The sequence below is a fragment of the Carassius gibelio genome, chromosome A25 (genome assembly GCF_023724105.1).
Source record: "Carassius gibelio isolate Cgi1373 ecotype wild population from Czech Republic chromosome A25, carGib1.2-hapl.c, whole genome shotgun sequence".
NCBI classification, from domain to species: Eukaryota; Metazoa; Chordata; class Actinopteri; order Cypriniformes; family Cyprinidae; genus Carassius; species Carassius gibelio.
Window position 1 is genome coordinate 12,220,780 of NC_068395.1, and position 13,719 is coordinate 12,234,498.

The window sequence follows — 13,719 nt, forward strand, 5'->3', positions numbered from 1 at the left end:
TTTTAGGCCTAAATCAGTATGTATTGTAATGTAAAATATATATTTTGTATGGTTTACTTTAATAAACAATATAAAATTGTACATCAAGTTTTTTTTTTTTTGTAGATGAATTTAAATTTTTTCATTTAAAGCATGCATTAAATTACCTTTATTCACCTTTAAATCTAACCATTATATCTACAATTAGAAATATATATCCAAGAACCTGACATTTCTTTGAAATTAATTTTAAAATGAGAAAAACGTTTAAACAGGTACAAGTAAAAATGCAACAATGTGCAAAAACAGCAAACAGTTCTGAATTCTTCAGCATGTTGTTTTCAGTGATTAACCGCTGTTGTTTTTTTTAATACCCTAAGCTACATGAAATACAAATATTTATATGACCATTTCAGGAAAAGCACATGCATATGAAATTATACATGATCTGAAAAAATGTTAAAAGGTTAAACATGTTTTCTTGTTGCTCCATGTGCGCTGCAAAAGCTTCACTGAAATACATTCATTGCATTTACGGCTATCTTTAACAAGGTCCACGTCATTCACAAACAGACATTTGCTGTGTTGCTCATTTCATCCACTGCATTTTTTATATTCAAATCTAGATAACGGATCCATTGACAGCATGTTTTTATTCCCATAACAGAAGCTGCCAAGAGCTGCCAGAGGTTAAATCTGACCAATTCTCTCAAAAACGTCAGACATTGCTATTAAAAATCCCCCCAAAATCCTAATTTCTCAGTTGAAGTCTCATTTCCTCTAAAACAATAAAAATCATCAGTCATATGTACTGTGAGTGTGATGATGAGCTTATAGTTCGATCTGAAAACATTCATCTGATCAGGATAAAATGAACTAATCAAGGCCACATGTGATGCTTTCATCCCAAATAACAAAGAAAAACCAATTCAAACTATTCTTGTACATTAAAATCATGTATTATTGTCCGTGGAAATAAAAAAACATTTGGGTAACACTGAATGAAACGGAAGGTCTACCCTTCAGAGGTAGGTAGAGCTGTACATGATAACTCCTAAAACAGTTTCCCAAGCGGGACGAGTGGGAAAACCGGAAATACAGCAGAGATGCAGTGATTCAAGCTAGTTCATGTGCTGGTGCTACACTTACCGGACAGTTCAGAAAGAGACAAAGCATTATTGTTTTTCTACAGAAAAGCAATTTAAAGCATTACATTTCATCTACACTCGTTTAGAAAAACAATCTAAGAACAGAAAGTTAAAATCTCCAAATTAGGACAGACGGTAGTAAGCGGTCAGTAACCGAAAGCCACAACTACAGACAGAGAAGCAAGACTGAAATTTACAAATGAGCATTTCTGTTGTTTTCCATATGGGATGTGACCGGATATTGGATTACATTTCACCGGATTACGAAAAAAAAACGCATAACGGATAAGCCATTAAATATACATAAAATCTACAGTAAAAAAAATTAATAAAAAGCCAGCTCGTCTATGAAAAAAGACCTTGAACTAAAAAGGAATGCATAATGAATTATAACCAAAAGGCAAGTCGTGTTTTACAAACTTGACGGGAAAAAATATATATGTACAAATGTTATATATACATATACACACATAGCTGAATGTATATATTCATGTTTTATATATTTATATCCAACAGGTCATTCTCGTTGAAGTAAAAGTCAGTGGCCTGGAAGGGCAGAGGGTCCCTCTGAGCACCAAAAGGAGTGACGCGAGTCCACTTCTGCACAGCGCTTTACCTTAAAGTCTAAATCAGGCATAAACTCCACCCTAGAGCCGAGACAGACGACCAATCAAAACTGATCTTCTCAGCCTCGCCTTCGGTTCCAGAAATGTGTGTGTCTAGAAAACGTATGCATACATCAAGTCATTTGTTTTAAAACATTCGTCCAGAGCCCCACAATCCTCCCTCCCACCCCACATAAAAGAACGCCTGTGTAGGCAGGTCTGTAGATAAAATCCTTATGGCAAAGAGTCTGTGGCAAATTCTCCTTTCCCCATGGTGTAAATTCCCAACTGCTTAAAAACAGTCAGGTTGGCAAGAAATGTTTTTCCGCTGCGACATTCAGTCCGGGGGAAGAAGATCATGCAGGCGAAATCGCTCTCTTATGTGTGGCCGAACGTCCTCGTTCTGGAACAAACACAAACATGCCACGTCAACAAAAATGACACCTTAGACAAAGCCTAAAATTATTTTGAACTTAAAGGTGAACTGCATAATTTCAAATGTTTTGCCTGATGTAAAAAACAAAAACAAACAAAAACAGTCTTTAAATTAAGACAAGGTAAAGTCCCCGTAAAATTAAGTTTTTTGGCTTTTAGTATGACTATGTTAGCCTTAAGGTTATCTGTGTGCTCCAAAATGATGACAAAATTAGCATTTACAAGATAATAATTTAGCTTCTCATCAAACGGTCTCTAGAATACAAGTTAGTAGAGCTGCACAATTAATCACATTTCTAATCGCGATTAGTTACGGATGCCACAATTTCAGAATCGTTCAAAGTCCACAAAGTCCATGTTATCTTTAGGGTTTTTCCCATTTTTTAATTTTAGTAAAGCATTATAATACCATAAATATTTTAACTTTTTTATAATTTAAAGAAGAAACCAATCCGATGTATAGTTGACATTTGAAGCATAATACTACAAAAAAGCACTAAGAGTGTTTTCAGCTGGGGTTTTTTTTCATATAAAAATACGGTATGCAGTTGCATCAAACAATGGTATATAAACTACATTCAGTGTAAATTGTTACAAATAATCGCAATTACAATTTCAAGGGAGTAATTGACAATTATGCAATTCGTGCAGCCCTACGAGTTAGTATTTTCTTTATGGTGAATGACATGTAGTGCACTATAGACAGTGTAAATATGTTTTCCATTGAGGCCAAAGAAGACCGGTTTTGTTCTGTGTCACAGACTGTGTTTGAGTCATTAAAATAATAGATTTTTTTTAATATAATTTTTTTAAATTTCTACTAAATTACAAAGAAATCATAAAAAACTAAATATTTGTCTCCAAAGATTAAACTAGTATAGAACAAATATTTCTAAAAACAAATTATATAAAAGCACATTATCTTTCAAAAGCAGCACAAACAAGAGACTAGGCGAACGTACCAGTTCTACCAGCTTCTCCAAAAACGGCACCAGCTTTAGGAGCTCATTGTCATTCTTGTCCACGAACCAACTCTCAATGGGGATCCCGTTGGAAAGCTGCAATGAGAGGAGCACATCCTGAGCTTTACATACTAATAACTCACCACTTCAATGGAGCTGAAACTCAAGGCGGCTTGACAAACCTGGTAGGCAAAAGCCTGAGGTGAGTTGTCTATGATCACCGTCTTGGAGAGATCTCTCCCGAGGATGTTAAGGTCTTTGATGTAGTTGCCTTGGACGCATACGCAGTGTTCGCGAAACAATCTGTGCCTGAAACACCAGAGCAAAGACATTATGAGCTTAATACTCACCTTAAACATCTAACAACATGAGAATCCAGACATGCATCTGTTCCCAACAATATTGCACACTATTAGTGGAAAAGGAAACATGCAGCTTTAATGCCATTAAAAGTCACTTGTTATACTGAGTTGACACCTGCTTGAGAACTGACCTAACCAGCTGTTTTTTAGGATCCAGGATGTTCAGCAGCTTGTCAGCATACACCTTCTTGGAAGCAGTAAAGAGGATAATCTGCGGATAATTCAAGACTACGTCATTAATGCCAGTTGTAACTCAAGTCTGCTTTAACGTCAGTTCAAACAGTGCAGATATAATGATTGTATTGCAAAAGTGCTTATTCAGTCTAAATTAAAGTGTCAAAAACAAGTGAAAGCAGTAGACCACATCACTGGCAGGATATTCATTACGCCTGTATCACACATACTCCGTCTGCGGTGCGTATGAGTTGCGTATTTTTTTACGCACCCATGTTAACGGATTCCAGCGTTCACACTGCACGCGTTCGAGGTCCGTCAGTGCGTTCCAGGAGCAGTGCGGCGATCGTTTACGTACAGAGTCTATTTTTGCTGTGCTGCATGCGCTGAATTAAAGTGACAGCGCATTGTTCGCAGTAAAAATGAACATGGATTGACATGGAAATGCAGTAATTTCACAATAAATGTATACTAATTAAAGCCTAATGTGTTTCACACGCAACACATGAGTTTTGGCTCGATTTAAAACAAGAAAAGGTCAACTTTAGAGAAACAAGGCAACATTATATATCCACTTTATTAGAGGCAGAAAAACAAAGTTATTTAAGACCCGTTGGATTGTGTGTAATAAAGATTTAAATGTAAAAGGCACGAGAGTCGACTGTTTCTGTCAGTGGTGAGTTTTAATTTTAAATGTTTGTGATATTCTTACAAGAAAAGTAGGCTAATGTTGTGTTTAAATGTGTTGCAGCTTGTTTCAGCAACTTATTATAAAAACCTAGCAGTCAAATGCATGAGTAATACGTTGTTTATATTTGAATTTAAATATGTCTGTGAAAGATTGTTACTGTTCTGTGATGAAAGAGTATCAAAATGCTGAAAAACTTTTTGGATTTGTTTTATTTATTTTTTTACATGATTTGATATCAAAATAAAGGACAATTGTTGTTTCTTGTGGCTTAAACTGACGCGGATCAGTAGCAGACACGGACTGCAGACGGATTATATGTGAAACAGGTGTTAAGAGTTAGAAAATAAAAGCAGAACTGAACACGAACATGAAGGACCAATAGCTGAGGACTCATTCAATTTTTTTATTAATCAAAAATCTAAGACATGTCTGATTTGTCTGAAAACAAAAATGAAACAGACAAAACAAAACGTCACTTAGAAATAGTCAGATAACTGGCACCAATCACTGGTTTGAAGTTATGGGAAGCTTATTTAACATGTTAATTAAAAAAAAAAAAAAAAAAAAAAAATATATATATATATATATATATATATATATATATATATATATATATATATATATATATATATATATATATATATAAATAAAACCCTTTGATCAACAAGTTTGGTAACCGATATAAATGGTGGTAATTGGTGTAAAGTGGAAGGGGTTGCATACAAAATATGGGACTCCACAATTTTTTTTTATTATCATTGAATAAATCTAAAACAATTTTATTTGAAATAAAGTAAATGTTGAAAACATTGAACAATTCATAAATGTTGCACTGGTAACAAACTGAAATAGGTTCAAGTCAAAGGACTAAAACAGTTTCCTGAAAATAAATAAACTAAAACAGAAATAATAATAAATGAAATCTAAACCGTATAAAAAAAAAAAAAAAAAAAAAAAACACTAAAACTACAAAAAAAAAAAAGCACATAACATTTACTTAAAATTAAACAAATTAAAATAAGCCGGTTCAAAACATAAAAAAAAAAAAAATCTATAATAAGGACTCCAACCAGTTCAACAGATTGTAGTGCTTGATTTATTGAATACAAGGTACTTCTGATGTGCAGTTTTTTGTTAGATATTAATTGACATTTTATTGGATGTGTGCCTTTAAGTAATAAAGTAGTGGGACACACATTTGCGTGTGTTTTGCTGAACATTAATTTTACAACCTCAAAAATAAATAAAATGATTTAAATTAGCATGCTAGCTGCATTATGGTATAATAAACAAAACAAAAATTTTATAAATATAAAAAAAAAAACTAAAAAAAAAAACTCACTCACCTCATACATTTGAGACATGCGTTCCAGAAATTCTCTAAAGAATGGCCGTAACCGGACGTACACCTTAAGGAATAAAAGAGCAAATCACTTTTAGAAGTACAAACAAACCTGTGGGTAAAATAAAAAAATAAGTACAAAACTTGAATTATTTTGTACCTGGTAAATGACATCTTGGAAAAGCACAGGGAAGGTCAAGGCTGCATCCTCCAATTCATTCAGGCTGCAGTGGACCAAAGTCTCATCCTAAAAACAAAGGCACCTTCATTTTTGCATCAAAAACTGCTTGCATTAATCAGCTAAGACTAATGATGGGCGGCAACTTACTAGGTCCAGGACGAGAGAGAACTCAGGTGTGCTCCTGGTTTTCAGAGGGAGCGCAGGCTTACGGGTCAGCTGCTCTTCAGACAAGGGTGGCACGTGTTTGATGAAGAAATAACTGGAAGACAGAGGCAAGTTAGCACACAAGCATGTGGCTAAACTGATCATATTTAGACGATGATGATGAAAAATTTGGCTCACGGGTCAAAAACTTCCCAGTCCTCTTCGTAAGTCCCTTCTGCTGGAGGTGATGGCGGGACATCCGGATAACTGCTGTTGGATCCTACAGCTAACCCAGAGAGAAAATATGAGGATTGTCACCTTCAAATAGTGGAACAGCTATACAAATAAAGTAAAAAAGAGAAAGAAACCCATCCCAGACACTCACCAGTAAGTGGTGGCATATCAGCCTCTGTGATGATCTCTCCTTCCTCTACCGAGGTGTCTATGTGAGGCAGCGGTCTAGGGTTTAGTGAGGGGTCAAAGGTCATGTCTCGGTTGTCTGTGGTGGTACTGGTCGGGGTTTCCTCGAGCTGCTCCATGTCCAGCTGTTTCACGATCTCCTCGGCCTCCACCGCCTGCCCCGGGGAATCTGAGCCCGCCGTCGCTGGAGGACAAGAGACAGAGTCGGTTTAACAGGGTGATGAAATCAGAAAGAGCTCAGAATGAACAAAAACACTGCAATTTTGTGGGTAAATGCACTGTTTTGGTTCACTAGGTTCAGGTAAGAAGTTCTCAGACAGCAGTTGCTCTGGTTCAGGCTGCTGTATCATTTTAATTCTGCTATATCGTGACAAAAATACTAGTCCTAAATGTTACCCTGGTGCTCAAAACCAGTCTTAAATCGCTGGGGTATATTTTTAGCAATAGCCAAAAAAACATGTTATGGGCCAAAATTATCGATTTGTCTTCTATGCCAAAAATCATTAAGATATCAAGTAAAGATTATGTTCCATGAAGATATTTTGTAAATTTCCTACTGTAAATATATCAAAACTTAATTTCTGATTAGTAATACATTTATTTAGGCATTTCAATGCGACTTCTGAAGGTCTTGGTCTGGTTTTATGGTCATGTGAGTGAAAAAATATTTACAGCCAATGTTACTCCCATATCTGACATTTCTAATTCAGATCAGAATAGAGAGGCAAAAAATACTCATCAAGAAAGGCTTTTTCAGAGCATCATTGTTTCCCAATGAAAAATACACTTTTCCAAATTTATCTTCAAGTGTTGTTATTGCTGTAACGTGTTAAATTAGCCAGCATTAAGTCAGTGCTGATTATCCGGCAATTCTAAGATTTGCTGATGAAAAAAAATAATTCTGAATTTCAAAGGAATCTCTTCAGAACACTTTTAAGATGTTCCATAAGATCATCCTTAAATTTTGGCAGTTAAAAAGAACTATTTTTATGTTTTGTAAATCCAGCCCCAGGAATGTGTGTAAATAAATTAAATACGGTCATTGTTAAGTTCATGATGTATTTAAATGTGATCATAGGCGATTGAATAGGTGGAACTAACTACATTTTAATGTGACATCAGTCTCTCAGTGTCAGTTAGGTGCACACGTTCATCAGCTGAGATCACAGTTCCTTACAGTTTTTGTTGGCGGGTGAGAAGAAGCTAAAAACAGGAGAGAAGATGGTTCCCAGGAGGGTGGTGCGGGGAGGACTGCCCAGAGTTTCTGTCTGCACCTCCAGCTTCCCGTTGGGCTTCACTGGCTTACTCTGACCTGTCATGGTATCTGAGCAGAAGAAAAAGAGAAACAATCAACACCAAGAGGACGCTGGCAGTCGGCATTTCTACTCACAAGGTTTAATTCACATATATCAAAAGTTTATCCCAAAATTGTATCATCAATTACTCACCCTCAAGTTGTCTAAAGCCCGTATGAGTTTCTATACATAAGATTAGGGATGTGTGATATGTCGCATGCGTTTGTCATGCGCATTTCATCAGTAAAGCTGGTTCCCTGATTAGCGGTAAATCGCCATGACCTGCTTTCAAATGGAGCGGCATTTAATAGAGCCGTAAATCACTGACAAGCTACGCAATATCACGTTCATTTCTGCAGATGAATTACCTTCGATAATGAACGTGATATTGCGTAGCTTGTCAGTGAACTACGGTTCTGTCTACGGATGTGCGATTAATCGAAATCGAATTGAAATCGCGATTTGAGACGTTGCGATTTGCTAATCGCAAAAGTCTGCAATGTGTACCCTTGAGTGACAGTCTTACTAACCAACAGAATAAGGGCACCTCCGTTCTCCCCAATCAGCTCTGCTCTAGCCAACTGCTAAACGCCCACCATTAAAAAAAAAAAAACGGGGTCAGCTCAATAGTAAATAGAAATATGTTATGTAACTTAAGCATCGAAATGACAGACAACGCACAAAAAAGGTATTTTGCAAGAGCTGCGTCACAATGCATCGAGAGCATCTCCTATTGCATGTTTGCTATTGCCAATTCAGAAGAGCGCACACACAGCCGGTCTCTGAATGCTTCTCATACTCGCTCCTCTCTTCCCCACTGCACCGCAAATCTGCACGAGTGCATCTGCCAGTATGGATGAGGCTTGACGCATGCGTGCAACCTGTGTCAGCTCGCGCCTGGCTCCGCATTTAAAATGATTGCAAATTCAATCTAACTGCTTGCAAATTTCACTTGGATGAAATGAAATATTCATTTTCCACTTGTTCTTAAAATCCCAAATACAGTGTAACATATGTAATACTTTAATAATTGACTAAAGAAATACAGTTCTTTATTTATAAACATAAAATAATTACTGATATAATACTGAAATAATTCACTGGAAAGAAGTTATTTCTGTAAAAGTAGTTATACCTTTATAATCTTGCCTGCTGAAAAAATAAAAATTTGTAAAATGAATTAAAATATATAGAACCCCTCCCAAACCCCAATTGAAAACTGAATGGATTTCAGAGTTATAATGGGAATTGTATTGGTTTTAATCTAAACTATAATGGTGTCTATTTGATGGATTCTATTGGTGGGATGTAACCGGGCAGATGGCAACCAATAGAACAATACTGCTAAAAACAAAAAGGAATTTTGTAATGGTTTAATGGAAACTGTAAGAATTGTTTTTTCTCAGCAGGGTAATGATACTGTGCTTCACATTTTTGACAATATTTAGCTGGGGCTTGACTTTGCAAATTTAAAATCGCAATATGTCAATTTATTTTTTTTTAAATTGCAATTAGATATTTTCACCATATCGCACAGCCCTAGTTCTGTCTATTGAATGCCGCTCCATTTGAAAGCAGGTGATGCCGATTTACCGCTTATCAGGGAACCGGCTTTACTGATGTAATGCGCGTGACAACCGCATGCGATATATATCGCCCACTAGGGGTGCTCCGATCACGATCGGCCGATCATTAATGCGCATCTCGTCAGTAAAGCCGGTTTTTCTAATCAGCGGTTAATTCCATCAGGTGCCTGATTTCACATAGAGCAGCTGTTACTACACAGAGCCGTTGTTAACTGAGAAGATGGGCCAATAAACGCTTAAAATGAAGCGGATTTGCGCTTCTCTATTAACAACGGCTCTGTGTAGTAACAGCTGCTCAATGTGAAATCACGCACCTGATGGAATTAACCGCTGATTAGAAAAACCGGCTTTACTGACGAAATGCGCATTAATGATCGGCCGATCGTGATCGGAGCACCCTATCGCCCACCCCCAGATATGATATAAGATATTTTAAAGAACGCTGGTAATCAAACAGTTGACGGTAGCCTTCTTTACATATGATGGAAGTTAACGGCTACTGGCAGCTGTTTGGTTACCATATTCTTCAAAATTAGGGGTGTCACGATTCTCCAAATCCTCGATTCGATTGCATTTTCGATTCTAAGCTCACGGTTCGATTCGATTCTCGATTTTTACATTTATTCTTTTTAAAGCACAGATTGTCATTTTTCAAACTAGACTTTTATGCAATATTATATCTGACCTTTGTTTGCAATGTACCACACTACATTGTCAAATTTAAAACTTTTATTAACAACATAATGTAACAATAACTTATATCTTTAGTCAATTGAAAACTTAAAATAAACTGCCATCCAGTTTCTCTGTTGTAAGTGCAGTCTTCTTCACAAAAGATGACATTCAAGTTCACAACAAAACAAACAAAAACAATAAAAAATGACTAAACTAACCTTCAAATATTACGATGTATCTATTTAAAAGATTAAAGATAAAACACTTGTTAAACACTTCACTGTCATTCATTTAGATTTAGATTTATATATATATATATATATATATATATATATATATATATATATATATGTGTGTGTGTGTGTGTGTGTGTGTGTGTGTGTGTGTCTGTGCATCATTACAGTCTGTAAAATATGTGTATCTTTATTACAAGACTGCAATCACTAGCAATCAGAAGAATTCCAGTTAATCAAGTATCTACAAAAGATCTACTCTATAAACAATGCATTAAATTACATTGAAGACAAAAATAAATTAAACAAGCTAAAGAAATGATTACTCACATGTATCTGGTCCACTGATGAAGTCATGGGTCAAGTCAAGTGAATTATTAATCATTTTCTAACAGGCGTCGAATACTGACTTTAGGAAAAGGGGAATAACCAATAACATTTGAGATAACAACTAAAACAGCAAGCCCCGCCCCACGACTGACAAAAATAAAATTGTTCACGCGAGCAGAGGTGAGATGATCGAGCGCGAGGATGTGGGGAATGAGCATGCGCGCGCGAGGGCTTTTATTGCGCACAGAGCACATGTCACGCGCGCGCAAGAGTTTGAAATGAGCTCGCGGGCTCCCGTTTCTTCGCATCCGATTCAGTTTTCCTCTCGCGGAAGCCATATAGCACGTGCACCAGCATCAGTTGTATGCTCGGTTATTTTTGTCATTGATTTGCCGTCATACAACATGGGGGCGTGGCAGCATCGACGATTCCATTTTTTAACTCGAAGTTTGAGACTGTGACTTAATTTCGATCGATTTCGATTCATTGACACCCCTATTCAAAATACTTTAATTTGGGTTCAGCAACTGAAAAAAACACTCATAGGAGGTCTGGAACAAATTCATTTTTGAATGAACGATCCCTTGCCTGATTATCTGTGAGGGTCAGCTCTCCTACCTCCATTGACAGGGCCTTTCCTGCGGGTTCTGGGGTTTGCTCTGCTGGGCAGGTTCCCACCGGTTGGAGTGGATGTGATCAGATCACTGTCCGAATCGCAGTCTACACGGCTTCTCTTAGCAGGAGTGCACTGCTCCACCTGACATTAAGAAACACAGCTGAAACCAAACCAAACTTTTGACTCCACAAAGTGGACAAAACCCAAGTTCAAATCCTAACCTTGACAGCATTGCCTCTGATGAACCGTTTGATGGTGGAGAAAATGCCCGTGTCTCGCTTCTGCATCTTGGCGTCTTCGGAGGACAGAGTGTGTTCCACCTCGGAGTGCTTCCTCTTGGTCTTGGCGGTCCGGGCGGACGGGGGGATGGCGCTCCGCTGCTGAGATGCCTTACGCACTCTCAGCCTCATTGTCCCGAAAGTCACATGTAAGACTGGGAAAGACACAAACAGTTAAACAACCATTTAAAAAAAAAAAAAATAATTCACAGAGCTTCACCGTGTGTATTTGCATAAGTTTCATCACCGTTACATTAATAACACTGAATGCCACATATTCAGCTGCCAACACGGCTCTTGAGAAATTCCATTGCAGAGATCAGTCACGGCAACTCAAGGAAAACAATCGGATCTGTCCCCTGGTGCCACTGACAAGAAAGGTCTCCACAGCACCCTACGGGCTTTCTTTGAGAGTGCCAAAAAAGATGGGGAAATCATCACCAACTCAATGGGGAATTATATCACCATAACTAGTGACTATGATGGGTTAAACCTGGTTGCAAACCTTGACAAAGATGGTTTTGCGTATGGGATTTGTGAAATAAACTACTTGGAATAGTTGTTCAGTAATACATTTTGGAATTAGTGTAGTGAACAATCACATGCTCCAACAAGATCAATGGTGTGTGTGTGTGTGTCTATATATATATATATATATATATAGACACACACACACAGGCATGCAATTATGACTTTGCATTAAGAATTAAATGTTTCACAGCAAAGTGCAGGCACCTGTTCACATTAGCAGCTCGTGAACCAGTGTATTCAGAAAGCATCACAGTAAATGTAACAAACTACAACTCTGCATGTGCTGCTACTTTAACATGCTTTTGCAGACACGTGGCTAGGTTTACTTCATGAACCTTTGAATGTCAAGAATTTAAGACATAAATATCAGCATTGCAACTAATAGTGCAAATATATATATTTTTGGATTGTACAGTACAAATGTAACTTACAGTAAGTAGGCTTACATTTATATAACTTATATAATATGCAAATGTGTCATGAAATAAATGACTTTCATAAAAGCTTGAAAAAAAACGATTGACATCAAAAAGTGTTAGATGTACACGCTGTTCTAACACATCCAGACAAAAAGACATCATTAATATTTTAAATCTTTATAATGAACGGTTTCTTGATTTTCAGTGACACTGCATGTGATTAAAGGTTATTTTATGTTTTACAGTCATAACGATGAGAATTAAACACAGAAACAGGAGAACGGTGCTCTTTAAAGGTTGTCTGAAGGCACTGGTGTGTGCAGCAGATATAAACTAGAGAAAGTCTTCAGATGTGTTTGAAGTGGGCGGGTGAATCATGTCTTCTTCATACACCGCTTCGCTTGTTCAATCTAAACAAATGTAGCTTGCCATTCGCCTGTCGATCATTTCTAACACATAACTTACCGTGCTGTAAATCTATCCTCTCCAGACAACACAATACACAACTAAAAGCTTGAGCTACTTCAGTGTTTGTTGTCAGTTTGCGGCTTCGCGCTCAACATTATGGAGCTAAAAATGGTCGCTCGCAAGTTAACAAGACGGGTTTTGACATCAAAACAATAAAATCGCTAACAGCAGTAGCAAGTGAAACTGGCCAACCGACTTTGATCTACCCACTCCAGTTTTTTCATCTTAATAGCACATCTTATATTGAGGGGAATATTTGAGTCCATGGGGTTTTATTATGAGCGGCTAACGCTAACCGATGACTTGTTACCCGCGCTCCAGCGAACCAGACTTTTTATACAGTAAACACGCGTTGGAAAACGACAAAGAGACGTTTTTGTTTATTTATACTATGGTGTTTTATTTATAAATCAATATTTGTTTAGATGCGATCCAGACATTAGCGCAGCGGCGTCTTCATGAGGAGCGTGTTCTCAAACGGAGGGGGCGAGGCGTGAAGACGCGAGATTTCAAAGCACTGCGACCGTGGCGTAGGGTTAAAAATTCATTTTCCTATGTATGCGAACAATATATGCTCCGTTCAAACACTTACGTGCCAAGGGTCGCAACGGCACGATCCGGAGCTGGTTGTGGATCTGGCCACAGCGGTTCGTCCGTCACTTCACCTCTTCGCTGAGCGCGAGTCACACAACGACAGACAAATCTGCTACAGCTGCTCGGGACGCCATTTCCCGCCTCCTCTCAGAGCTAGCTTTGCGCAGGACCCGGATGACGCCGTACACTACCGCGCATGCGCATATATTCTGAAAGAAAGCGGCCGTGCGATAAGCGAAAGTGAAGCTTCT

General features: G+C 37.6%; 1 protein-coding gene across 2 annotated transcripts; it reads right to left on the reverse strand.

Annotated features, from left to right (window-relative positions):
* Positions 1–916: 916 nt before the first annotated feature.
* LOC127947000 (CTD small phosphatase-like protein 2-A) lies at positions 917–13,687 on the reverse strand. Of its 2 annotated transcripts, XM_052543878.1 has the most exons (14): positions 13,467–13,687; positions 11,704–11,861; positions 11,400–11,611; positions 11,181–11,319; positions 7,621–7,767; positions 6,409–6,627; positions 6,222–6,309; positions 6,027–6,138; positions 5,859–5,945; positions 5,703–5,765; positions 3,623–3,702; positions 3,312–3,438; positions 3,130–3,225; positions 917–2,135 (listed from the first exon to the last, which is right to left on the reverse strand). In XM_052543878.1, exons 3-14 carry the CDS (start codon positions 11,586–11,588, stop codon positions 2,070–2,072), a joined length of 1,413 nt encoding a protein of 470 aa, XP_052399838.1. In that variant the 5' UTR covers positions 11,589–11,611; positions 11,704–11,861; positions 13,467–13,687; the 3' UTR covers positions 917–2,069. The 2 variants fall into 2 exon arrangements, with proteins under 2 accessions (XP_052399838.1, XP_052399837.1); XM_052543877.1 differs by lacking the exon at positions 11,704–11,861 and having other exon boundaries at positions 13,467–13,678.
* Positions 13,688–13,719: the final 32 nt, after the last annotated feature.